This window comes from Nannospalax galili, unplaced genomic scaffold (assembly GCF_000622305.1).
Source record: "Nannospalax galili isolate Female #2095 unplaced genomic scaffold, S.galili_v1.0 scaffold611, whole genome shotgun sequence".
Classification (NCBI taxonomy): Eukaryota; Metazoa; Chordata; class Mammalia; order Rodentia; family Spalacidae; genus Nannospalax; species Nannospalax galili.
The window spans coordinates 788,132-815,182 of NW_008330486.1; the positions used below are offsets into that span (position 1 = coordinate 788,132).

Genomic DNA, 27,051 nt, shown 5'->3' on the forward strand with positions numbered 1-27,051 from the left:
GAATGGCGATAGCTATCTAGTCTCAAGGAAATGTCTTCTTCCTGATCCTTTTAATAGCCGCCTGCACTGTGTGGAGTATGTTTGCCCAGAGGAGAAGGGAAATTGGCTTCTGTAGAGAGGCGACTCCCCGCCGCCTTAGGGACCAAGCCTGCCCACCTTTGCAAACTATTTGTGTTTTATCTCTGCAAGGCTGTCAAGAGCTTTCATGTCAGGACAAAAAAGGTTTTTTCAAGCTTGGCATGAGGATATTTGGACAGATAGTTCATTTATGGTTGTGGGATTGCCCTGTGCTTTCTAGGATAATCAGCAACAACCCCAGCCTCCATGCCCTAGGTGTTAGAAGCATGTGCCCAGTGTGACAGCTCAGATGTCTTCATATAGCACCATGAGTCCCCTACTTCAGAATCACCAGTCTAGATGGGTAGTCTGAGGCTCTGGTGGCTATTAGAGGTGGAAGGGACCCCTGGAAAAGCAAGGCCAGTGACCATCGCCAGCTGGCCCCGCATGAGGAAGGAAAGACCCAGGGCTTACCTGAGTGTGCTCCAGAGCCCTCTCCAAGACCCTTCTGGCAGATGTGGCTTCTTTTTCTTCCTTTCTGGCATGCATAAGAGCTTCTTCTAGCTGCTGCACTTCACCCTATAATGAAACGCTGGGTCAGAAGGCATTGGGATGTACTCTGATGCACTCCAGTGCTGACATGTCTCTGGGCACAGCATGGCTGTGGTTGCAACATGACTGTCATGGGCTCAAGATAACACAGACCAGCTGGGTTCTTGGATGTGTGCCTCTCAGAAGTCCCAGTTCTAGCACACATGAACTTCTAGATTACCTAGGTAATTTGTTTGGTTTGGGTCTTTTTTGTTTTTGTTTGTTTGTTTGTTTTTGAGACAAGGTCTCTCTGTATCCCCAGTTGGTCTGAAACTGGCTATGTAGAACAGGCTGGCCTTGATCTTACACAGCTCCATCTGCCTCTGCATCTCGAGTGCTGGGATTAAAGGCATGCACTACCACGCCTGGCCAATTTTTTTTAATTAAAAAAAATCTTATTATTTTTATTTTATGTGTATGAGTGTATTGCCTGCATGTAGGTAGGTGCACCTGTGTCATGCAATGCCCAAGGAGGTCAGAAGAGGGAGTTGGATCATCTGGAACTGGAGTTACAACAGTAGTTAGCTGCCATGTGGGTGCTAGGAATCAAATCTGGGTCCTCTGCAAGAGCAGCCAGTTCTCTTTAACCACGGAGTCATGTCTCCAGCCCCTGGCCAATTTTTTTTTTTTTTTAATACATATATCTAGCTTTACCCCTGGAAACTCACAAACTCCATGTATAGGGCAGATGAGGCAAGGCAATCTTATAAAAGGTGTGCACGTGATCTGATGAGTGCCCAGATGTGTCCCTCTGTCACCTCAGCTGCTTCTTACTGCCATCAGCAGGGGCCTAACTGCTTCCCACTTCCAGAGGTCTGGAAACTGGATAAGTGGCTTGCTAAAACCTCCAAAAACATTAGCTATATGTTAAGTAAAGAAAGAAAAGATGTCTTTGGTGAGTCAGCCTGGCTGTGGTATGAAGATAGCCCCTGCTTGGAGGCCCCCACACCTGTGTTTCCCACCCTGGCATCATCATCCCTGCCCCCAGGCCTCCTAGAAGATGCTTGCCAATCCTCTGGACCTTTCTAATAAACCATAATAGTCCCACCCCTCACGCCTTAAACTACTTGCAGGAAAGAAGGCTGTAAGCTGCCAAACCCCGCCAAGGCCCAGGGAGCCTCACCTCGCGCTTGCGCAGTGTCTCCTTCGTGTGAGCCTCATCGCCCTTCACGTCCTCCATTTGCCTCTGCAGCTGGGCCTCTCTGCGCTCCAGCTCCGTAATCCTTCCCTGCAACTTCTCATTCTCCTCCTTCAGAACTTTCTCACGCAGGTCAGCCCCAGCCTGGTTCTGCTCTGAAACATTGCTCCGACTTGCCAGGACCTCAACATTCTGTTAAAGAACACAGAGTGGTAGGAAGGAGCCAGTGTCCACAGGTGGTCCCCCACCCACAGCAAGACCCCCTGGTATAGGCCTGTCACCTGGCAGCAGAAGGCTGAGGCAATAAGGCTGAATGTTCAAGGTCAGCCTGGGCTACAGAGTTAAGTTTGAGGCTAGGTTAGGCAACTTAGAGAGACTTGTCTCAAAATAAGAAGTTAAAAAAAAAAAAATGCCAGGGGAGTAGGGCAGTTGTAGAGTACTTGCCCAGCATGTTTGAGGGCCAGTATTGAAAAGAAAATAACAGTGCTAAATGTTAGACCTTGTACTAAGCCAAGGGAAGGAGACAGTGCCAGTGCCAGCCCACAGGCCATATCCACATCCTGCCTGCCACCTACTCAGAAGGGAGGTGTAGACTGGGGATGAAGTTCAGTGGTAGAGCTGGGTTTGAGTCCTAGCACTACAAAAAAATGAAAAACTAGAAGATGAAGCATTATAAGAATAGCCATACCCACTCATTGAAGGTGATCTTTGCCCTCCTCTAGAAAGCACACCAGTCCTTGCCTGTGCTCAGTCCGTTAAGGAGGGCTACACCATGTAATGACACTAAGAAGCAAGTGCTGTTCTCATCCCACCTTAAAGATGGGAAGACCAATGAACTGGAGTGTGGCTCAGTTGGTAGAGAGCTTGCCTCACATGCATGGAAGTCGGGGTTTGATCCCTAGCCACATCAACTGGGTGTGGCAGCCCACTCCCCAGCACTGGGGAAGTAGAAGAGGCAGAAGCAAGACATCAGTCATCCTTGGCTACATGGTGCGTTCCAGGCTAGCCTGGGTTACATAAGACCCTGTCAAAAACCAAAACAAAGCCGGTCATGGTGGCACACTCAGCACTCATGAGGCAGAGGCAGATCTCTGTGAGTTCAAGGCGAGCCTGGTCTACATAGTGAGTTCCAGGCCAGCTGGTGCTACAGGGAGACCCTGTCTCAAAACAAAAATAAAAAGACAAAAACAAAACAAAACCTCCCAAATCCAACCAACCAAACAAATCCAACAAATCCAAAGAACCAAAACAAAAAGAAAAATAAAGACAGAGCCCCTCACATCCCAAACACAAAATGAACTCAAACTGGATCACAGACACAAGTTCTAACACTAACACTATTAAAACTCTTAGAAAAAAACACTGGAGTAAATATTTGTGATCATGATTTAGGGGAAGGTTTCTAGCTAAATCACCAAAATTGCAAATGACAAAGGAGTACAGATTAGATTTCTTCCAAGCCTAAGAACTCTTGTGCTGAAGGGATACCATCAAGATGATGAATAAATAGCCCACAGGAAGAGGAAAGATTCACAAATCAGGTCATACTAAAATAAAGAATCCTTCAACTTCATAATAAAAGGTAAACCAACCACTTTTAATAGGGACAAAAGATATAAATAGATTTGTTTCCAAGGAAGACACATGACAGTCCATTGAGCACTGAAGAGCTGTTCGACACCATCAGTCCTTAGGGAAGGGCCCAACAAAGCCACTATTCACACCTGCTTAGGACTGCTATAATTAAAGTGCTGGAGGAGACAGTGAAATTAAAGCCCTCATAAATTGCCAGAGAGATAAACTTGTGTAGCCATGCAGGAAAACGGTTTGGCAATGCCCCCAAAATATTAAATTGAGTTTCCCTATGACTAGCAACTTTACACCTTAGTATACAGCTTAGAGGAGTAAAAACTTATGGTCACATAAAAACTCATACACATGGGGCTGGAGAGATGGGTCAGTGGTTAAGAGCACTGACTGCTCTTGCAGATGACCCGGGTTTGATTCCCAGCACCCATGTGGCGGCTATGAACCATCCTTTACTCCAGTTCCAGGGGAATCCGAAGCCCTCATCTGACCTACACGGCACTGCACGACACGGGTGCACTCACATACATGCAGGCAATACACTTACGCACATAAAAATAAAAGTAGTAAAATATTTTAAAAAACCAAAAAACTCATACACACATGTTCATGGTATCATTATCATAGTATTCAAAAAGTACCCATCAATGAATGAATGAATGGGTAAATAAAATACAGTATATCCATGCCATGAAATATTATCTGCCCATAAAATGGAATGAAATGTGGATGCTACAACAGAAAACATGATTCTAAGTGAGAGAAGCTAGTCACGAAAGACCTCATATTGCCGTGGAAGGAAATGTCTAGAATAGAAAATCTAGTGAGATGGAAAGTGGCTTAGTGGTTGGCCAGGGCTAGAGGGAAGGACATGGGGAAAAGGGTGGGGAGGGTCTCCTAATGGGCACACACTGTGCTTTGAAGAATAGTGAAAACATTCTAGCATCAACTGCATTGTTAGCTATACAATGCTACACACAGACCATAAATCATTGAGTTACATGTTATGTGAATAATAGCTTAATATAGCTGGTTTTTATTTTTACTTTTTTTTTTTTAAAGGGATGGGGGGCTGGAGAGATGGTCCAGTAGTTAGTATACTGCTGGAGTTTGGTTCCCAGAACCCAGGTCACAGCAGCTCACAACAGCCTGTAACTCCAGCTCCAGGGGATCTGATGCCCTCCTGTGGCCTCCTCAGCCACTACATTCCTATGTACAAATCCACACACATACACATAATAAAATTAATCTTTTTTATAAAAAGAAAGGGACAGAGACTGATAGACACAGGGAGATCTGAAAGGCAGAGCAGGAGGGGTAGGGAGAGATAGGAGCTCACCCTTGGTCACGGGGGTTGAGAGGAAGAGGAGCCTTGAGATCCGTCCAAACCTTAACCTTACACGCATGGCCAGGAGGCTTTCGTTTACCCAGATGGCTCAGGAAGAGCAAGTTTAACTTTGCTTTAACCTTGGTTTGGGTCTAACTCGCACTCTGGCTTGCTAGATAAGGCCACCTTGGCATGCAAGTTCACAGCTGGCAGGGGTTACCCCAGCCCTAGCTTCTACAGTGGCATATGCCGGCTTGGCTCCAGGGGAGTTTGTGTATGGGCCGATACTTTACTGCTGTTTTAATTATTTGCAAAGTGATAATATGCTCCTTGTCCACAGTGTGGTAAACCACATTGTGTATACAAACAGTTTAAGCCTCTGTTGGAAAATTCTTCCAGAAACCTCCTCCTGCCCACTCCCCACCATAGTTCACTATTTTATAAAAAGCTCATAAAACAAACTTCCCTTTCCTGAAACCATACCTAATTCAACAACAGTCCTGCCATCGGAAAACAAATACAAACCAGACCCCTTTGTTCAAGCAAGCACTCCATGTTACTTTTTCTCCGTGAAGTCCAAGCAAAGAGAAAGAAAGCCCTTTCAGGACTCTGAAATGCTTTGATCCATGTATCATCTTTTTCAGATTCTTAATGAAGTCTGTGCCTCGTGCTTGTGGCAAGGACATCAGAGACACAGCACAGAGATAGAAAAGATCTGCTCAGCCAGGAGGTTACCCTGTAGACACTGACCCCAGCACAGTGCCAGGGCTGTTTCTGTGATTCTCTGATCTTAAGTTCCAGATGCCATAAGAACATTAAAGAGGACATCCCACCAGAAACAGCACATTTCTGAGTCACTTAGCTTTATCATACTACTTAGATACATACTTCTACTACAGAATGCTTACCTTAAAACGATTATGTGGATTTGCCACCTAGTGATTTACCTGTTATTCACTCACAAAGGCAGTCATAGTTTAAAAAACCTGCTCCAAGCCCCTGCTATTTCATCAACTTGAAAACACCCCACTAGACCACAGCCACAAAGGCACAAATACTAAATGTGCTGTTTTGTTGTTCAAGACTAGACCATGCTGCATTAAGATAGCTCTTCCGTCATACAACCAAGGTCAGAAGGTTTGCTGACAGTGTGTGGGCAGCATCAGAAAACATGTACTGTCAATTGCTGGAATGGCTAGAAACCAGTGGGGGGACTTAAAAGGGATGTTAGTAATAGTTATTGAAATTATGAGGGGCTTCCCTCCCTCCCTCCCTCCCTTTCCTTCCTTTATTTTTATTTTATGTGTATGAGTGTTTTGCCTGCATGTATGAGAGTGCACACCTGTGTCAGGCAGTGTGTACAGAGGACAGAAGAAGGCATTGGATCCCATGGAAATGGAGGTACAGACAGTTGTTAGCTACCATGTGGGTGCTAGGAACCTAACCTGGGTCCTCTCTGAGAGCAGCCAGTGCTCTTAACCACTGAGCCATCTCTCCAGCCCCAAGGAGTCTTCCCTTTGCCTCAGCAACTTCTCTCCTAGCACTTTAGCCTACACATGTGCAAACTGACACAAAATGAGGCTAACTACACACTCGAGTACAAAAGACTACAAATGTACTAAATGTCATTCAACAAATCATGTAGTTTCAGTGTGCTTTATGTATAAAAGGAATGAGAGACTGAAGAAAAGGGACAAGCATGACCACATAGACACTTTTGTGTACAAAATGAACGTAAAGGGAGATGAACATGTCTCTACATGGCCACGCTATAAAGTAGCAATCCTGCTTGGCTGTGAGATAGGGAGTTGAGGTTTTCGGGAAGAGAAGCGAAGGTAAGTTATCTATTGCAAACTCTTATAATTTTTGAGTTTTAAAAACAAATTCACTATGCATTCACACTTTAAAAAATAAATGTGCATTTTCTTTTTAAAAAAGGCTGACCCTTATGGCCATGGGTACCTGGAGGACAGTCAGCCAAGTTCTTACCTCCTTGAGCCTCTAGAAACCTTTTTCTGGCCAATTCACAGGCCCTTGTGGAGAGAGGGAGAGAGAGGGAGAGAGAGAGAGAGAGAGAGAGAGAGAGAGAACGTGTGTGGAGAGAGAGAGAGAGAGAGAGAGAGAGAGAGAGAGAGAGAGAGAGAGAGAGAGAGAGAGAGAGAGAGACAGAGAGAGAGAGAGACAGAGAGAGCGAGCGCCGGGGGCCCAGGAGGCAGCTGTACAAACAAAGCACAGGCAGCTCTCCCACGCAAGTTTACACAGTGAAGCAATTCCTATCACCACACAGAGCTGAGAGAGTGGAAAAGGCCCAGATGGTCCAGCCCTGGCAACTGCATGAGTGGTCCTCCAACTTTTGCACCGAAGCAACACTGAGGTGGAGAAGTCCATTACCAGATGAGGAGAGAAAGGTCAGAGCCTGTGGAAAATGGCTTTCAAGGCTCAGGTTTTTCATTTACGAATAAATGTAAACCTTGCCTTTCCCACCATAACATTTTTACTCCAACACACAAAAGAGACATGTGGAAGCCAGAGGTCAACCTAGGTGCCATTCCTCAGACAATATCAACTCTTTCTTCCCCCAGCACTGGGATTACAAGGACATAGCGCCACACCCAGCTTTTTTTCTTTTCTTTTTTCCTTTTTGAGACAGGGTCTCCCTGCAGCCCCAGGTGGCCTGGAACTCGCCATGTAAACCAGGCAGGCCTCTGTCTCAAGAGATCCACCTGCCTCTGCCTATTGAGTACAGGGCTTAAAGTGTGCATCACTAGACCAGCCACACCCAGCTTTTCCCCATGAGTTCTGGGGATCAAACTCATGTCCAAGTGACAGCAAAGCAAGCCATCTCCACAGCCCATCATGTCTCTCTTTTTTATATTATTATTAAGGACTCTACCTTACAATTCTTGCCAAGCACCCTCTTCCTCTCCCACTCAACAGAGGAACGCATATCCCAGCCTGAGTAACAAAGTCATAAAGCACTTGCAGAATGGGATTCCCACTTTTACTTGGAAAAAAATGCCTGACCTGGCAGAGGACTGATCAGAGGCTCTGTAGTCAGCCCGGCTGGATCCAGGCTGTGCCTCTGGTGGGCTTTCATTCCTCCTGGCCTCCCAGAGCTTCTACTGCCTCATCTGTAAATGGGGCACGCTGACTGTCTCGCACATTACTGCAAATATCTAGCAAGGTGAGGTCGCTGCTCTTCCATGGCTGTTATTGTTACTGGGCCAACTACACCTGCATGTGTTTCTGTGAAGGGAAAGACTTCACCCAGCTTCCCCACTGTGGCTTGCCAGCCTTAGCTTCAGGTCACAGCCTGCTCATGTTTACTAGCCACAGAGAAAACCTACACTTCTTTATACATTCATTTATTTATTATTTATTTATTTATTATTTACTGTGGGGGTCTGGAGGTGGGTTAGATGTATGTGCCCTGGTATATGTATGGTAGTCAGAGGACAACTTGCAGGAGTCAGTTCTCTCTGTCCACGATGAGGGTTCTGGGGATTAAACTCAGGTTGTCAGGCTTGATGGTAAGTGCTCTTACCCACTGAGTCATGTAGTCAGTCCCTCATAAGTCTTCTCTTCTAAAATATTTATGTGTGTATATGCATGTGCACATGAGTGCACATGCCCACAGATGCCAGAAGAGTGCATCAGATCCCCTAGCATTGAAGTGACAGGCATTTGTGAGCAGCCCAGTGTGGGTGCTGGGAACTGAACTCTGGTCCTCTGAAAGAGCAGGAAGCACTCTTAACAGCTGAGCCATCTTTCCAGCTCCCAGATCTGTACTTCTTGAAAAAGATAACTGATGCCTGTCTATGAGCCTTTCCAGAATAACCGCATCACATAAAGAGGGCAAGCCCATCCTATTTAAAGAGAAATCAGGTTTCTTGGTTAGCTCGTTCATAAAAAATTTAGGCTGGGACAGACGTGGTGATGTATACCTTTAGTCCCAGCATTTTGGAGGATCTCTGTGAGTTTGAGGCCAGCCTGGTCTACATATTGAGTTCCAGACTAGCCAGGGTGACATAATGTCTTTTGAAAAAAATTAAGCTCATTATCCCATTGACGTCGGCCTGGTAAACTGATGGTGACTAAACAAAATTTTTCCCCAAGAGGCATATTTTAATGTGCTGAACTGCTAAATTTCCAATACTTGACTTTTAACCATTTGCTCTAGTTACTAATTTAAAAGGGGGTGGTGTGCAATTGTGTGACATAAAAAGACCCAATCCCAGTCTTTGCTGGATGTTATCATGCGTTGCAGATGATTGCTGACAATGCTGACAAGCTGCCACATTTTTATGAGTCATGCCCATTTTGCAGATACCCTTACTGGCCCCTGACACCAGAGGACATTCATTTATGACAAGTGCAAAACCTCCACGCAGCTACAATGAGTGTTCCACTTAATCCAAGGAGCTGACTGCCCTTTCCTTAGAGAATTCAGGCCTGACACCTCCAACATCCTCATTCCTGATAGCTAATGGGCTTGTAGGGCCAACACACAGGCCTCTCGGGCTTTACTAATTAACAGGGTCTCTGCCACGGCCAGCTTTTGTTTCCTCTCCGTCCCCCTTTTCTGCTGAATGAGGGAAAACAGCTGAGGCGTGGAGGCCGGGACTCCAGGGGATGGAATGCTGGCTTGTCTGTTCCATGCCACTGACCACCCTGTGCTCCACTGTGTTGAGTGCAGGAGCTCTGCTGAGAGATTCCTGGAGCCCTACAACGCGGCTCACCTGCTGGAAGGCTGCTCTCTTTTCACACAGCAGCTGCATGTCTGTTCTCCTTTACCCATTACAGCCTGGACCACAGATAATGAGCTTCTTGTTCATTCTAAGTGTGTAATATAAACCACATCCCTTATACTGCCATCCCCACCTGAGTGGCAGTGAGCTCTTCAGGCAGAGAGAAGCACATGTTTTGGACATGGGCTCTCTCTCTATCCCTTTCCCTAATTATCTGAGGATTAAGCTGGCATAAGGTCTCTAGTCTGTCGCTGACCTCTTCCTGGCTCCAGTTGATCTGTGGACCCCAGTTTGGTTGGAGGCCTACTGGTCAAGTCCTTCTTGCTTATTAAGACCCAAATATTTTCAAGGAAGAGTTGATTCCAAAGCCAAGAACTATGGGGTCCATCTTCAGTTTCCTTTTGTCCAATGTGTCTTCTAGACCAGGCTGCTAGTCACGTGTTTTATGACGAATTTGAGTAAGTCTTGCATCGCCTCTCCATTTTCCTCTGTAACATTACAAGGTCAGTCTAGCCTGGTCTAATAGTCTACAATCCTAGAGTGACCTTGAAGAAGTCAGGCAGTATTAAGCAATCATGGAAATAAACTTGAATGTCTACAGGTATCAGGTCATGACTCCTGTCGGGTCAGTCACTTGTGGTTTTCACCAGCTGTCAGCTAAGCCAGGTCATTTGTATCAGGGTCCTCACCACAGCACCTAGAGCTGAAGACTGTGCCTAAAAGCAAGCAACTTCCTGATGCTAAGGCAGAATAAAGTCACCGGCCCATTTTCTCCCTCCTATCACTAACTCACTATACCTCAGGCTAAATACACAAAGTTTCAGGAAGAATTTCTGTCCTGTGTGTTCCTTGCCCTGGTGGTAATTTTTCTATATACAGAACCACCCAAAAGATACTCCCTGCCCCCTTTATAAACTTACTCAACTATTCTACATTTTGCTACAGTAACTTACTGATTATGTAGGTTAAAAATATAACTGGTTTCCTGAGGCTGGCAAGGTGGCTCAATGGGTAAAAGGAAATCCCCCCGGAAGATACCACCCTCCTTTGAAGAATCTACAGGAAACTGCTGAGACTTCAGATAGAGAGCTTTGTTTTAGTCACAGTTGTGTGACTCTGGGCTCCCTCGTTTTTAATAGGTAGCTGCCGTTCATTGATTTCTTACATGCCCAAACTGAGTGCTTTATGTCTCCATTTGTTTTTAGAGTAACAGGGCAGCCATGGCTTGGAGAGGGACTGACAGGCCAATTCAGGTCTATGGGTGCTCTGTTTTCCCAGCCTTTTGCTTTCATTAATTTAATTTTTACTTATTTGTGTGTGTGGTGTTTGTGTGTTTACATTTTCATGTATGTGTGTCATATGTAAAGGTAAGAGAGAGTGATCGGCTGTCTTCAGTTGTTCTCCATCTATTTTTTGAGACTCTCACTGAATCTGGAGTTCACTGACTTGGCTAGACTGGATGGCCAATGCTCCAGGGACTTTCCTGCCTCCTTCCCTCCCAACACTGGGGTTACAGCCCTGTGTTGCCATTGCTTTTACATGGGTGCTAGGGATCCAAACTCAGATACTCATGTTTGTGTAGTAAGCAGTTTACTGACTGAGCTCTCTTCCAGCCTTTTTGGCTTTTTTTGAGATAAACCTCACATAACACAAATTTACCATTTTAACTAAAGTGTACAATTCTAGGGTTTTATTTATTCATAATTTGAGCTACTATCACCATTGGTTTAAAGTCCATCTCCATGGCTCCATCCTACTGCTCCGGGCCTTGTCGGTCACTATCTTCTGCATCTTTAGTTTTTTTTCTCTTCTAGAAATTTTACATGAACAGAACCCTATGTTGAGGCATGAACTGCTGAGCATGTGGCCTTTGGGGAAAATCGGAGTTTTCCCTACTTCAGTTAAGAGGGTTTTTTTTTAAAGTTATTCTTATTCCCATCTTGAGTATCTGGGTAGGTCTACTGTGTGGTGTAAATGCTACTCAGGCACATTCTGGGAGCAAGTGTTGGGATTTTGTTCTCATGGGTTTTGCCCTGGACTTGTGTCTGACTTTACGGGCCACTCTGAGAATGAATGTGGTTGTGGTTTCTTAACCACTTGAAGTGAAATGTACTGGCTTATTTCACAAGGAAACTGTGAAGGAAACCATATATAACATTTATATACAAATATATAATATATATTTACAACATATAATTTATTAGTGCATGTGTGTGTATGACGTGTGTTATGCACATGTGCTACACTGCACATGTGGAAGTCAGAGGACAACTTTGTGGAGTCAGTTCTGTCCTCCCTTTATGTGGAATTTGGAGTAAGAACTCAGGTCTTCAGGCTTTTGTAGCAAGTGAGTCCCAGTCTCTGCTTCCCCAGTGCTGCGATTACAAACACGCACCACCACACCCAATTATTTTACAAGGCCTTCTGAGGATCAAACTCAGGTCCTCATGCTTATAGGGAAATCACACTACCAAATCTTCCTGGGCCCCAGATTTAGGGATTTTCTTAAAAAGAAATGCTTACAGAATGTTCTCCAATTTTCTTGGGTTCTCTGTTTCTAGGAGATAAAAAGAGTTTTGCATTATGTTTAGAAGACCCATCTCTCTCACCCCATCTCTCTCACCGCAAGGACTGGTCTAAGCTACTCTTGTGACAGACATGTGAAAATTGTTTATAGAATCTAGTCTCCCCTGCCACACTGTTAGCCTTCAAGGACCTGCTGGCCTTCAGAAGGGACTCCGCCCAGACACCCTACATCAACAGGGAAAACTGGGAGTGGAAGCAGGAAGATGAAGCAGGGGTTAGACTTCCGGCTAAGATTAGCTTGGTCACAGACAGACCACACAGCCTTACAGATTGTCATAAACCAGCCAGTTGTCAGTACACATGCTGGGCGGGTTAAACAGGATTTTTGAAGAGGATAAACAAGTACATTGTCTCCAGCACCACAGGGGGGGGGGTGTAGAAACCCCTCCAAGATAAACTGAAGGTTCAGCCTGGAAGCTCACAGGTCCCCATCAAAGCCATCACTCCCCACAGCTCCCCACATACCTTGTTACTTGTGAAAGCTCATTTCATCCTCATGTCCACAAATGCTGAGGGTCAGCTCAAAATGGTAGAAATCATGCTATTTAAAAATCTTAAAATGTGGGGCTGGAGAGATGGCTCAGCAGTTAAAAGCACTGACTGCTCTTGCAGAGGAGGCGGGTTTGATTCCCAGCACCCATATGGCAGCTACGAACCGTCCTTAACTCCAGTTCCAGGGGAATCTGAAGTCCTCTTCTGACCTCCACGGCATTGCACGACACGGGTGCACTCACATACATGCAGGCCATACACTCATACACATAAAATAAAAATAATAAATAAAATATTTTTTTAAATCTTAAAATGCAAAGAAGCTTCTTTTGCAACAGATGGGGACTAATACAGAGTCCTACAACTGGTCACACACACTGTGGATTACCCAGGCCTAAGTGGCATATCTACAATGCGACCTCTACACCTAAGAGGACACTGATACATCTCTCAGTTCTCATCAGTGAAGCTCCCTCATGCAACAGAGAGCCAGGCACACAAAAGATCACACATGGCCAAAGTGCAGAGTACGAGTCTGCAGAGCATGGGTCCTTGGACAGGACTCCTATATTAAATTCCACCCACCCAGGGCTCAGGGACCATTGCAAAAGAGGGAGAAGAAAGATTGTAAGAGCCAGGGAGGAGGTGCATGACCATATGGAAATGGCCCTACAGGTGCCTGGGACCTTGCTCATACGAACCTACAGCAATAGTGTCAGCATGCACAAGACCTATGTAAACTCAAGCAGACAAAACCCAGCACAGCACTGTGGAAATGGACATCAAGCCCCAATCTTAGTTGAAGAATTATTGGCAGCTGATTATTGCTGGGTGAGGAAGAGATGATCGTCTTAAAGGGAGGGACTCTTGATAGGCTGGCTAGACCCCAGTGAATGAACTTGCACTGAGGGACATCTGGGGACACTACCTTGACACAATAGGCCTTAACACAAATGACAGAATGTATGAATTCCAGTTGGGGGAGGGGCTATGGGAGGGCAGCAGTGGGGAAGGGGGTATAAAGATGATTAAGACCGATTAATATGTTCTGTATGACATACACAAAAATTCAATAAAACACACACACACACACACACGCACACATAAACCTTAAAATGCAGGAATAAAGCTATATATAGCTCGGTTGGTAGAGTGCTTGCTAGCAGGCACAAAGTTCTGGGTTCCATCCCCAACACCACATAAACCAGGCCTGGTGGTACATGCCTGTAGTTCTAGCACATAGATGGTAGAGGCAGGAGAATCAGAAGTTTAAGGTCATCTTTAGCTACATAGTGAGTTTGAGGTCAGCCTGGGCTACATGAAACCCTGTACCCCCCAAAAACAAAATAAAACCACAACCTAAAATGCTTATACCAAGAGTTCTCAACCAATGCCTCACCTCCTCATGAAGGCTTCCTTGCACCCTCAAACTAGAACAAATGACCAGCTAGAAGATTACCAACTTGTCCCTCTAAGGCCACAAGAACAACACTCACTAGGAGTGCAGAAAGGAAAAGATCAGTCAAACCAAGGCTGTTCGCAAACCTGAAGGCTGATTCCTACAACCCGGGGGGTTAACAAACATAAGGGTGACCTTCATTTACTTCCTTCTCCTTCAAAGTGGCTGTTCCCTGGGACATAGCTAAGAGAGCAGCTTCAGCTAAGCCTGGGTCCCTCCTTGCAGGCCAGCTTGCTGGGGGCAGCAGCAAGCTCCAACTGACAAGCCTAGAAAACAGTGCCAGCCCCAGGAATCTCCTGGCCCAGGTATGACCACCTGCTCACTCTGAGGAGTCACAATTGGGTTTCCTTAAAAACACAGGTGGCATTCCATTCGCTGCACAGATCAAGAAAAATGAAAGTTAATAGTGCCAAATGTCAAAGCTCTAGTTGCTGTGTAAACAGTTCACAGTGTCCAGGAAGGAATTACCACGCACACCCAGAGACTGGGGAATGAATCACAGACTTCCTGTTAGACAAGGGCCTTCACAGAGGTAGGTGACTTTCTGGTCGCTGTCCCCTTGACAACTGTTCCTAGCTAGACCAGGCTGGGATGGTATGGACCCTCATCCTGTCCCTCCTTTTTTTTTTTTTTTTTTTTTTTAAAAAAAAAAAATTCTGCCTTCCCTGTCATAAGAACTGGGACAGGCAGAGGGGTAGAGTAAGCGAGTCCAATCAAAATCCCCAGGGTCACTCTAGTAGAGCAGTCTTCCCAGGATCATACTCCAGAAAGGAGCCACTTTGAGTTGACCACAGAGTCCACTGTCAACATGCTATTCCCTCAAATATTTCCAGTTCTTCTCTACCCTCCTGACAACACATCTAAATCCTGGTTCCCTGTCCTCTTTAAGTCAGGTGTGGTCATGGAACTATCTTTGACCCATAACATAACAAAAAGAAGTGGACTTAGTTGGTAAAGTGCTTGCTGTGCAAGCACAAAGACCTGAGTTTGATCCTCAGAACCCACTTAAAATAAAAATTAAAAGTCCAGGAGCTGGAGAGATGGTTCAGTAGTTAGGAGCACTCACTCTAGAGGATTTGAGTTTGGGTCCCAACACTCACATGGCCACTCACAACTACCGGTAACTTTCCTTCCAGTTCCAGGGGCTCTGATGCCCTCTTCTGGCCTCCAAAGGCATCATGTTCACATAGCCTACCCCCACACAGACAGACACACAGGGACATATACATTTAAAAAATATAACAGATAAATAAATAAACCAATAGGCAATGAGGAAGGATGGGGTGAGCAAAAGAACACAGGGGACATGAAAAAGAGATGAGTGCAAGGTTACAGAGGGGCGTCAGGGGTACGGGGGGGTGGGGGAGATGAGAGAGGACAATCACTCAAACACACTTATGAAAAAAATACCAAAATGGTACCTATTAGCCTGTATGCTAATTTAAAATTTTTCAGTTGAAAATAAAGGGCGGGAGAGATGGCTCGGTGCTTACAAGCACTTACTGTACTTCCAGAGGACCTGAGTTAGCCCCCAGCACCCACATGGCAGCTAACACCAGTCCTTAACTCCCTCTTCTGGCCTCTGTGAACACCAGACATATGTGGTGTGCTTAGAGACACACAGGTCAAACACTCATGCACATAAAATAATAATAAAATCTTTTTAAAAAATTAAAAATAAAAAACTTAAAAGCTGGATGTGGAGGTGCATGATTTTAATTCAAATCTCAGTGCAGGGAAGACAGAGACAGGTATATCCCTGGGGCTTACTGGGCCAGCCAGACTAGCTTACTTGGTGAACTCCACGTGAGACACCCTGCCTCAAAAAAATGGTGGATGGCACCTGAGGAATCTGAGGTTGGCTTCTGCCCCCCTCCCCCCAACATACACGCGCACGCACACACACACACACACACACACACACACACACACACACACACACACACACGAGAAGGGGCATGCTTCATACCCAGATGCAAACTAAGAGGCCAGTAGTGATTTGCACTGATTAGCACTCCCTTGCCCTGCAGCAGAGATCACAGACATGTTGTAGTGGTTTGCCTTGGAATGGGCTCCAAGTACTTGAATATTTTGTCCACAGTCTGTGGAGCTGGTTTTGGAGGTTTTAGGAGGTGCAGCCTTGGTGAAGGAAACACACCAGTGGGGACAGGCTTTGAGAGTATATAGCATTGCCCATTTCCAGTCTGTCACTCTCTGCTTTCTGTACCTACTTGAAGGTATGATTACTCAGCTTTCTGCTCTGGCCTCCTCCTGCAGCCATGGCTCCCCTGCCATTATGGATTATTATCCTCTGGAACCATATAAACTCTTCTATGAGTTGCCTTGGTCATAGTGGTTTATCACTGTGACAGAAAGGTCACTAATATACACATGGATCTCCCAAGGATTCTGACAAGTCAAGGAACACCTCCCCACATCCGCCATGACACATATTGGAAATGTGGCATAAGCTTTTTACAGTTAAACTACTGATATGTGGGGCCATTTACTACTTCAGAAAAATCTAGTTCATTACATCATGTAAAGACTTCCTGTTTGGGGGCTCACCAGTTAAGAGTACTGGCTGCTCTTGTAGAGGACCTGGGTTCAAGTCCCAGTACCCATATGGCAACTAACAGCCACCTGTAACTCCAATTCCAGGGGATCTGATGCCCTGTTCTGACCTCTGTGGGCACCACATGACACGGGTACACTTATATACACACAGGCAATATACTCACACACATAAAATAAAAATTAGAGTAAGAAAAAACCTCCTGCTTGCATACTCTGCCTGCCTCAAGAATAAAACCTCAAATCCATTACAAACTTCATATCCAAGAGTCAGTGGGATTGTAACGGGAGAGCATGGGCTCTCAGAGTCAGACAGGTTCAAATCCTGACTCTGCCATTTACCAGCCACATGACTTCAAGCCAATTAATTACCTTTCATTGAGCCACCATCTCAACTCTGATGAGGCAATGACATGACCTGCCAGGCAGAGTCCTGGTGAGAATGAGAGGCAAGGTGTGTTAACTATGAAGCAATGGACAGCCCTGAAGCGCACACTAAGGAGCTCAGTGGTACGGTCCCTTCCTCCCATCATTGTCAGCAACTTGCATTTGTCACAGACAGGCTATGGGAAAGCAAAGCCTATTGCTTGCTCACTATGACAGGGAGAAATGTCCACACTCTCTACTCTCAGGGTGGCTCCGGGTGTTCTGTTAGAATCCATGGAGGCACCCAGAACAATGCTGGGCCCAGGTAGCTGCGCACCCCAGTGTTATGCTCAGAGTCCTTTGTCCAGTCTGTCCTAGTTAGCTCTAGAACACTCAAGGAAATTTGATGAAGCACAGAAGGCCCAGACTGTGACAGCCGTCTGCTATGGGCTCATCTGACGGGAGTCCTCCTGTGCCACATCACTACACCACAGGCACCATGTTTGCCAAGGGCCTCTCCCCTGGGGGACTTTAACATCAGCCTGATGGCAGAGACCCTGAGAGCCACCCAGGAGGTGTGCTGCTGTCTGAAGAGTCCTCTTGAATATCATAAGCAGAGACCTAGCTCATCCCAGAGGCCAGTGTGGCGACAACCCTGCCAAGCTTATACTGACTTACTGTTGAGGAACCAAGAGTCAAGCAGCCTCTTGACAATGCCTGTGTTACAGTGAGGCTCTAAGGAGAAATAGACCCAACAGAAAAATATGCCCTTTGCCATAAAGTCTATGGTGAGGGGCTGGAGAGACAGCTCGGCAGTTAAGAGCACTGACTGCTCTTGCAGAGGACCCAGGTTCGATTCCCAGCACCCACATGGCGGCTACGAACCGTCCTTAACTCCAGTTCCAGGGGAATCTGAAGCCCTCTTCTGACCTCTGCGGCATTGCACGACATGGGTGCACTCATATACAAGCAGACAGTACACTCATACACATAAAATAAAAATAATAATTTTTTTTTTAATCTACGGTGAAAAAGTAAAAGGGGCTTAAATTGAGTCCTGAGGTAGCAACTTAATAAGGTGCTATCTTTGCCCTGAGGCCTCCCAAGCATTTGCATACCTCTGGAGGCTGCCTTAGTGGAAGGAAGGAACACTGGAGGCTGTCCACTGAGCAGCAACATTTGCTGAATGCTCAAGCTAAATAAAACACAGAGTCATTCTTGAGGACCTTAAGCTCACGTAAGAAAGTTAAGCATGGACCAGTGAGATGGCTCAGAAGGTTAAGGTGTTTGCTGGCTATCAGGCATGACAGCCTTCGTTCAAACCCTGGGGTTCACATGGTGGAAGGAGAGAACCGATTCCCAAGTTATTCTCTGACCTCCATACATATGCCATGTACACATCACACACACACACACACACACACACACACACACACACAAACACATGCATGCATGCATGCACACACACGCATGCACACAAATAAATATGCTGGGCACAGTGGCACATGCCTTTAATCCCAGCACTCAAGAGGCAGAGACAGGTGGATCTCTGTGAATTCAAGACTAGACTGGTCTACATAGTGAGTTCCAGGCTAGCTGAGGATACAGGAAGACCCCGTCTCAAAAAAAAAAAACTAACTAAATAAATAAATGTAATTTTTAATTTAAAAAGTTAAACATACACACAAGTGAAATAGAAATAATTCCTTTTTTGAGACAGAGTCTTACTCTACAGCCCTGGCTGGCCCTGAACTCACTATATAGACCAAGCTGGCCTCAAACTCTATGCAGTCCAGGCTGGCCTAGAACTCAGATTCATCTGTCTCTACCTCCTGAGTGCTGAAATTAAAAGCATGTGCCACCATACTGACTGAAACAATCACTTCTTAAAGAGGCTCATGAGCAACACAGTCTAACAATCCCAAGGTCACAGCCATGTCTGTGAGGATGGTGTCTGCGTGGCAGATAGAAATTATTCCATCTCCTTGACCAAACAAAGTTTCTATTTCTGCAGAAAAGTGAAATCAGACAGGAGTGCCATTCATTTATCTCATTCAGAGCCACAGAATGTTGGTGTTTGGGGGGACATCCAATTTCTCAGGTTCAAGCCCTAATTGGAACTTCTAATATACCTCTGCTTCTGGGGGCTGAAAGATACCACAGCTTCTCAAAGGAACCGTCCCAGCCTGTCCTTCTCCAGCATGGGAACTTCTCCATGCTGAGCTGGTATGTGCCCTCCTACCGTGCCACCAGGAACCAGGCAGGATGGCTGGGACCTTCTTTCAAACATTGGAAGCCCACCCTCAGACCCCCTCAGATGACCCTGTTCTGTCTTCTTTAAGCTAAACTTTTGAAGGTCCTTTCTCCCTCATTGGTATAGTGCCAAGTATTTTCTCAGAGTGTAGGGCCCAAGTGCACAGGTTTGTAATCCCAGATATTTAGGAGGCTAAGGAAAAGAACAGGCTGCAGATATAGCTCAATGGTAGAGCACTTGCCTGGCATGTGCAAATCCCTAGGTTCAATCCCCAGTATCAGAAATAAAACAAAATAGTATCAGTCCCCGAACCAAACAATTCTTGGAAGACCCTGGCATGCCATCCTGATTGCCAACTAACTCTTGGCTCATGAGATAGTCTCTCCATCAATACAATGGTCTAACTCATCACAGACACATGTGAGGCCAAAACCAAACTGGGGTTTTTAACTGAAATTCAAACTAAAAGCTACAGCTGCCTCTAGACACACAGACATCTGTGAGACCCATCCCAGGACACCCTCAGAGAGCAATCCTGTGGAGGGATGGTGGTCAGGGCCTCGCTCTGGAATCTCGGTCCTGCCCATGTTCCTTCTTTGGCTGCCAAGCCCCTTCTTCCCTCCCTATCTCTGGCCACCATACACTTCTCAGATAGCTCCTGGAAGTCATCTCTTGTCCCAACATCAGTCCCTTTGCAGGCAAGCTGAACTTGACTTCCAGGGACAAGATAAGGTTATCCCTTGCCCCTGAACTGCTACACTACCTCCCTTCCCTTTATGGTCTCCACCAACCATCCCACTCCATACCATGGCTGTGCCTGGGGACCTGGACAAGGGGTGATCTACTGGTCACACCATTCAAGGACAAAGCTCTGAGGCAGGCAAGCACATCTGTAGAGCGCTTGGTCTGTGCTAGGCATCCTGCTCAGTGCTGTCCCCAGTCACTGTGTGTAACTCCTAGGTGTTCCATTGAGGTCAGTACCATTATGAAATATTATTGGTCTCTATTTTTCCCTCATGTGTGGGTGTGTATATCGTTATGTGCACATGCAGAGGCTACAGGAGGACATCGAGTGTCTTCCTCTATTGCACTCTGTCTTATTCTTTTGAGACAGGGCCTCTCACTGAACCTGAAGTGCTATGTTTTGGCTGGGCTGGCTTGCCAGGGAGCACCTGAGATTCACTGGTCTCCACCTCCCAATACTGAGTGAGCCGATGGCTATGCTCAGCTTTTCTGTGGGTGCTGGGGATTCCAACTCAAGTCCCCATGCTTGTATAGCAAGCACTCATATTCACTGAGCCATCTCCCCAGCCCCCAGTCTTTGCTTTTTAACTAAGTACATGGAGACTCTGAGAGGTTAAGTCACTTTCTTAAGCAGTCACCAAGCTGATAAGCAAAGGCACAATGTAACACCAGGTAGCCTGACCCAAGAGTCTTCAGGATGGAAACTGGACCCTAGTCTCTCTAGGCCAAACTTGCATCTGACCCATGGCCAGCCTTACCTACTACCTAGCACACTGTGTATGCATGGTCCAGGTCCAGTGAATTGATAAAAGGTGTAAGTGTCTAGGTCCATAGCCATCACCAGGCATACACACATTCTTTTCGGGGGGTGGGGGGGGTATACATGTGTTTGTAGGCCACAGGACAACCTCGGCTGGCTGTCATTACTCAGGAACCATCTAGCTTACTTTTGGAGACAGGGTCTCTCACTGACCTGGAACACAGATTCAGCCAGGATGGCTGACCACAGAGCTCCAAGGATTCTCCTGTTTCTGCCTCCTTGGCACTGGGATTTTAAGTGTACACTCCCACACCTGGCTTTTTACATGAGTACTGCAGAATCAAACTCAGGACCCCATGATTGCAGGGTGAGCACCCTACCCACTGAGTTTCCCTAGCCCTGTTCTCTGTTTGTAGTTTGTTTGTTTGTTTATTTATTTATTTACTTGAGACCACTTCTCATGTAACCAAGGCTGGTCTTGAATTCCTGATCTTCTTGCCTCTACCTCCCAAGTGCTGGAATGACAGACCTGTGGGCTCCACCATACCCAGCTAAGGAACACTATTTTGACTGAGTCATAGGCTAGATCTACTTTTGCTGGCTGGGCTGAGAACCTAACCTCAATCCATAGCAATGTCTCTATACAAAAACTCTTTCAACACCCTCCATAAAAATAAACTTAGCTCCCAAACTGAGGCCTCAATTAGCAAATTCCTTCATTAGGGTGCTATTTACCTTCACATCACTAAGAAGTCTTCCCCCACCGAAGGGGCCCTTGATTTGCTCTATCTTCAGAAGTCTCCTGAATTTCAGAGGAATGTGTGAATTGGACACTCTGCACATTTTTTTCAAAGGTTTCATTTTCAGTTCTCACAATGGGTAGTTCTCGTGGAGGCACAAGGTCTTGCTTAACCTGAGAAGTGATTGCCCCCGTTAATGACTCTCTTGGAGACAGCTGGAGTTTGCAGCTTAGGAAGAGCCTGCCATTTGTTCTAACCACTCATTTTCCAGATGAGCAAGGCGGGGTTTAAAGAGAGAGGAATCAGCTTGTTTAAAGTTGCACTGGGGAACTGTAGCTGCGGTGGAATCTTGCCCGCCTTCCCTCCAACTTAACTCCTGTGTCAGGCAGAATTTGCTCAACTGAGAAAGAGAGCTCTCCTGCTCCCTGACTCTACCACCCATCTTGTCCACCTGCCCTACCTGCAAACCATGGGTCAGCTTATCAGACCCCAAAAACACAGAAGAGCTTCTCTTTTTTGTTGTTGTTGTTGTTTTTGAAACAGGATCTCATGTTGCCCAGGCTAGCCTTGAACTTGCTACACATCCCAGGATGACCTTGAGCTTCTGACTCTCCTGCCTCTATCTCCCAAGTACTGAGATTACAGGCATGTACCACCACCCTTTTACGCAGTTCTGTGTGTGGAACCTAGGGCTTCATGCATGCTAGGTGAGCACTCTACTAATTGAGCTACATCCCTCAGCTCCCAGGGCTGTCTGCTGAAGGGAATGGATATAAATACCTTGTTTCCTTCTCTGAAAAATGTACTCCCTTTTACCACACCCCCAAGCCCAGCTCCTACGTACTTGAAAGCTCTACTACCCAGCTCTAACACACACCTCAGTACTCATCTTCCAGAATGACCTTGCTGAACCAACAACATCCACTTTGATATAGTCAACTCAGAGCCTAGGGTGATTCCTAGCATACAATCAAGTTGAATGGAAACACTGGCCAATCTGGTCTCCAAAACCTTCCTAAACTAAATCTGGTCCACCTACTCAATCCCCTTATCCAAGTCTTCAGTTCAAGCCCATACAAAATGCATCTTCTCTATATGGTATATCAGGCTCATTTTCAATTGCAGGTCTTTGTAGAATCCTCTGTGGAAAGTAGCCAAACAAGTAAATATAAAATGAAATATTTCCCTAGAAGTGTTTTATAGACCATAGGTACTGTGGAAGATCCTTTAGGAAAAAAACTGTGATGTAGTCATACAATTCTGAAAAAAAATCTCATCATGGAGTTGTTTTTTGTTTTTTCCTTGGAGACTCTCAACACACATTTTTCCCACGTAGTAAAGGCTCTGCAAAGTCTGGTAGTAAGAAAAGCCATTTGAGTCTGGACAGATGGCTCAGGGGTTTAACAGCATGGGCTGCTCTTGCAGAGGACCCATGTTTGTTTCCCAGCCCCCATGTGGCAGCTAGCAGCCATCTGAAACTCCAGTTCCAGGGGATCCAACACCCTCTTCAGGCCTTCACAAGCATTGCACACACATGATGCCCTTACATACATGCAGGCAAAACACACACATAAAATAAAAATAAATAATCGAAAATAAACATGTTTTTTTAAAAAGAAAAACATTTTAACTTTATCCCAAGAGTTTCAAACTTCACCTGAGAGTATATTCCCCTAGCTCCACACCAGTGTGAGCCATTAACATTTTCTTCCTAGAAAAAACCATGAGCCCCTTGCTGGTCTCCCCCAATGCCCTCTTCTGCCTGCTCTGATTCATTCCCTACACAGAAGGATAAGGGATTTTTTAAAATGTATTTATTAGAAATGTGAGTGTGTATGTGTATGTGTGTATGTATGTGTGTGATGTGCAAGTGTGGGTGCATGAGCATGCATGCATGTGAAAGTCAGAGGACAACTTTGCAGAGTTAGTTCTCTCTACCTTTACGTGGATGCTGGGAATCAAACTCAAGTTATCAGCTTGTATGTCATTTTTGCCTGACATCTTGCCAGCTCCAGATGATTTTTAATCAAATATCTGATTGTGTTGCTTCCTCCTTAAACATTTCAACAGCTCTCTCATGCTCTTAGAAACAAGCAGTAAATCTCCCTCACTTGGGCCACAGGCCCTCCACAGTCTGCCTATCTTTCCAGTCCGACCTCACGTTTTACTCTTTCTCTTCTGTCACACTGCGTTTCACTGGCTCTTTTCTCCTATTTTTAAAAAATTTTTTTTATTTATTATTTTTATTTTATGTGTATGAGTATATTGCCTACACGTATGTGAGCACGCCCATGTCGTGCAATGCCAGAAGAGGATGTTGGATTCCCCTGGAACTGGAGTTAAGGACAGTTCGTAGCCACCACGTGGGTGCTGGGAATCGAACCTGGGTCCTCTGCAAGAGCAGTCAGTGCTCTTAACCACTGAGCCATCTCTCCAGCCCCCTCTCCAATTCTTTTTTGAAGTCTCTGGCATACACATTTCCCCCCACCACAGGGACTTGAACATCTGCCTAGAGGACTGCCTCCACCTTCCCTACCTCATTAGCTTCTGCTTAGCCCATTGTCACTGCCTCAAGAAGAAAGTCCCTGGCCACCAAGACTGGGTGAAACCCAACTCATCTCTTCCATGAAAGTTATCACAGTTGCTGTTTTACTAACTTGCATGAATTTTCCCCCTTATATGCTCTGCATATAAGTGAAAACTTTTTAAAAATAAAATTTATTGAATTTTTGCAATTTTCATATAATACAGTTTGAGAGTATTTAGATCCCCTCCTCCATTCAGACCTCACCCCAATTCAATATACTCTACTATATACACAATATGGCCTATAGAGTCTGATTTATGTCCCCACATGTCATTCAGTGTGGGTCCATCTACCAAGAGTCCCACCCTTGTAAGAAACTGTCTTTCCCCTTCCCAGTAGGCGTCAGTTTCCTCCTTAGGTTAGGCTGGGATTTCTTACCCACTTCCCTGTGTCTATGCTGGGATTTTGTCTGATTTGAGTTTGCATGGAAGTTGTGCATGCTGTCACCACTGCTGTGAATTCATATGAGTAGAACTGTTTCCTTGTGGTCATCCACCACCTGTGGCTCTCATCGTCTTTCCACCCCCTCTTCCACAATGATCCCTGGGCCTTGGGAGGCAGAAGTTTGATATAGGTGTCCCGTTCGGGGATAAGCCCTCTGTAGCCGCTTGTTCTCAGCACATTGGATAGTCGTGGGTCTCTGTGTTAATCATCTCCTGAATAAGAAAACTTCTCTGGTGAGAGTTGATCTTATAGAAGTTGCATTGAAACTGTGTCACTCAGGGCTAAGCATCTCACAGACAAATATTCTGTGTCTGACCAGTTGTGGAACTCGTGTTAGCCTCCATCTGTTGAAAAAAAAAAAAAAGCTTCTGCTTCTTCGATGAGTATGAGAGGTTCACTTGTCTGTAAATATGAGGATGCCTATTTAAAATACAATAAGAAATTATGTTTGTCTAAAGATGTGGCAAAAGTAGCTTTTTCTCTAGAATCTGTGACCTCTCCAGCCATATATATTTGGGTATGTTTACAGTAGCACACATCAATTCCCTCCCATTGAGCAGGTCTCAATTCCAATTAAACAGCCATTGATTATCCCCAAGATGAAAGTGCCACTACTGGGGCTGGAGAGATGGTTCAGCGGTTAAGAGCACTGACTGCTCTTGCAGAGGACCGGGACTCGATTCCCAGCACCCACATGGTGGCTACGAACCATCCTTAACTCCAGTTCCAGGGGAAACCAAAGCCCTCTTCTGACCTCCACAGCATTGCACGACACAGGTGCACTCACATACATGCAGGCAGTACACTCATACACATAAAAAATAAATAAATAAAAAATAAAGTGCCACTACTGCACCAACAGCAATAGTTTGCTGGGCCAGTTGTTGTTTATTAGGCTTTACAGCTGGGTAGGACCATTGATTGGTTTTCTCCCTTGATGGCTTCTAAAGTATCCTCTGATATCATGAGAGCTAGTCTTCAGGAAGGAGGCTCCCAGATCAATTCCAGCTGAACTGCTCTAAGTCCTGTGTCCTAACTATGCCTTGTCTTCAGCAATAGGATCTTGCCTTCAAATTCTGGGAGGCAATCAAGGACTTTGGCAACAGCCTGTGTTAGTTTTGGAGTCTCTAGGTCAGCCTAAAACATGTAAGACTCTGTCTCAAAACTCCCATGTGAGAGCCTGTGTCCTCCCACTCTGTGCTTGGCCCACCCTTGTGTCCATATTTGTAGAACAGCCCCATATCTACAAACCACAGGCTTCTTAAACCCCACTCTACTTAGCAGCTGTCCCCAGTCATTTTCTTATTTAAGACACATAATGCGTCTAGAGTTAAGAGGGTCGGGCCACTCATGACCCTTTCTGTGAGCTTTTGTTTGCTGGATCAAAGTCTAAGCTTGTGATCATGTCTTCATTCTTTTCCCATCTAGAACAAGGAGATGCATGCCAGACGCTTCCCCCTAGAGTATATTTTAACCAAAAGGACACTGTCAGGTCTCCCGCCATCCCCGCCTCCTGCCAGTCCCCTCCAGTCCAACTAGGCCTGTTCTTTGTTCTACAAAACAAACAGCTAGTTCCCCCTGGCAAACAAGGTGCACACACACAGGAACAAAGAGGCCTCTTGCCGAAGGCGTACTTTCCTGTTGGACCGATGCTGTCACTGGTGCCCTTTGTTTAAAGTCACCAGATGCACCAGGCATTTGGAGGGTCCTGCCAGAAGATCCCTGGGCCAGTACTGGCTGGGAAAATCACTCCCAAGCCTTCTGTTTCCACAGCCACCCCCACAGCAGTAAATGCAGTGGGGTGTGGAGTTCAAGGGGTAACAGAGGTCACAGAGCTTCCTATTCTGAGGTGGGAGGTGGGTGTGCTGCTCTGTTCTGTTTGCCGAGTCCACAGAATGTATATCCAGCTCCCCTCACCCTCTCAGAGCTGAGCAGCAAGGAGGCCACAGCTCAGCTGCTGTATGGGCCCCAAGTGCTCTGCTCCTCTCTGACCCTGAGGGTACCTACCTGTTGGTACCTACAGTGTCCCAGACACCATGTCACCAACCACCTTCATGTGTTTATGCAAGTCAATCTTGAGTGTCTTTACCTGGGCGCCATTCACTTATTTTCGATATTATTATTTTGACAGAGTCTCTCACTGACCTGCAATTCTCCAAGTAGTCGAGGCTGGCTGGTCAACAAGTCCCAAGGATCCACCCATCTCTACCTACCCCCAGCACTGGGATTACAAGAGTACACCACCATGCCTTGCTATTTTTCTTTTCTTTTTTCTTTTAATAGTGTTTGTTTGTTGAGACAGAGCCTCACTATGTAGTCCAGGCTGGACTCGAACTCACAGAGATCTGCCTGCCTCTGCCTCCTAAGTGCTGGGACTGCTTTATTTTTAATTATGTGTATGTGTATATGTATGTGTCTGTGTATGTGTATGTGTATGTGTATGTGTCTAGGTGTAGATATGTGCACATGAGTGCAGGTGCCTGTGGAGGCCAGAGGCATCAAATCCCCCTGGAGCTGGAATTACAGACCTTGTGAGTTGCCAGATGTGTGTGTGCTGGGAACCTAACTTGGGTATGCAATCTTACACTCTCAACTGC

At 45.8% G+C, this 27,051-nt stretch overlaps 1 protein-coding gene across 2 annotated transcripts in view; it reads right to left on the reverse strand.

Annotated features, from left to right (window-relative positions):
* Positions 1-27,051, reverse strand: part of Cgnl1 (cingulin like 1) — a 194,381-nt gene that overhangs the window by 38,969 nt on the left and 128,361 nt on the right. For both annotated transcript variants that reach the window (XM_008847497.3, XM_008847489.3), the window contains exons 9-10: positions 1,772-1,978; positions 532-636 (exon numbers count right to left, since the gene is read on the reverse strand). In XM_008847497.3, the coding sequence (XP_008845719.1) occupies positions 532-636; positions 1,772-1,978 (312 nt within the window). The remainder of the gene's footprint in view (positions 1-531; positions 637-1,771; positions 1,979-27,051) is intronic.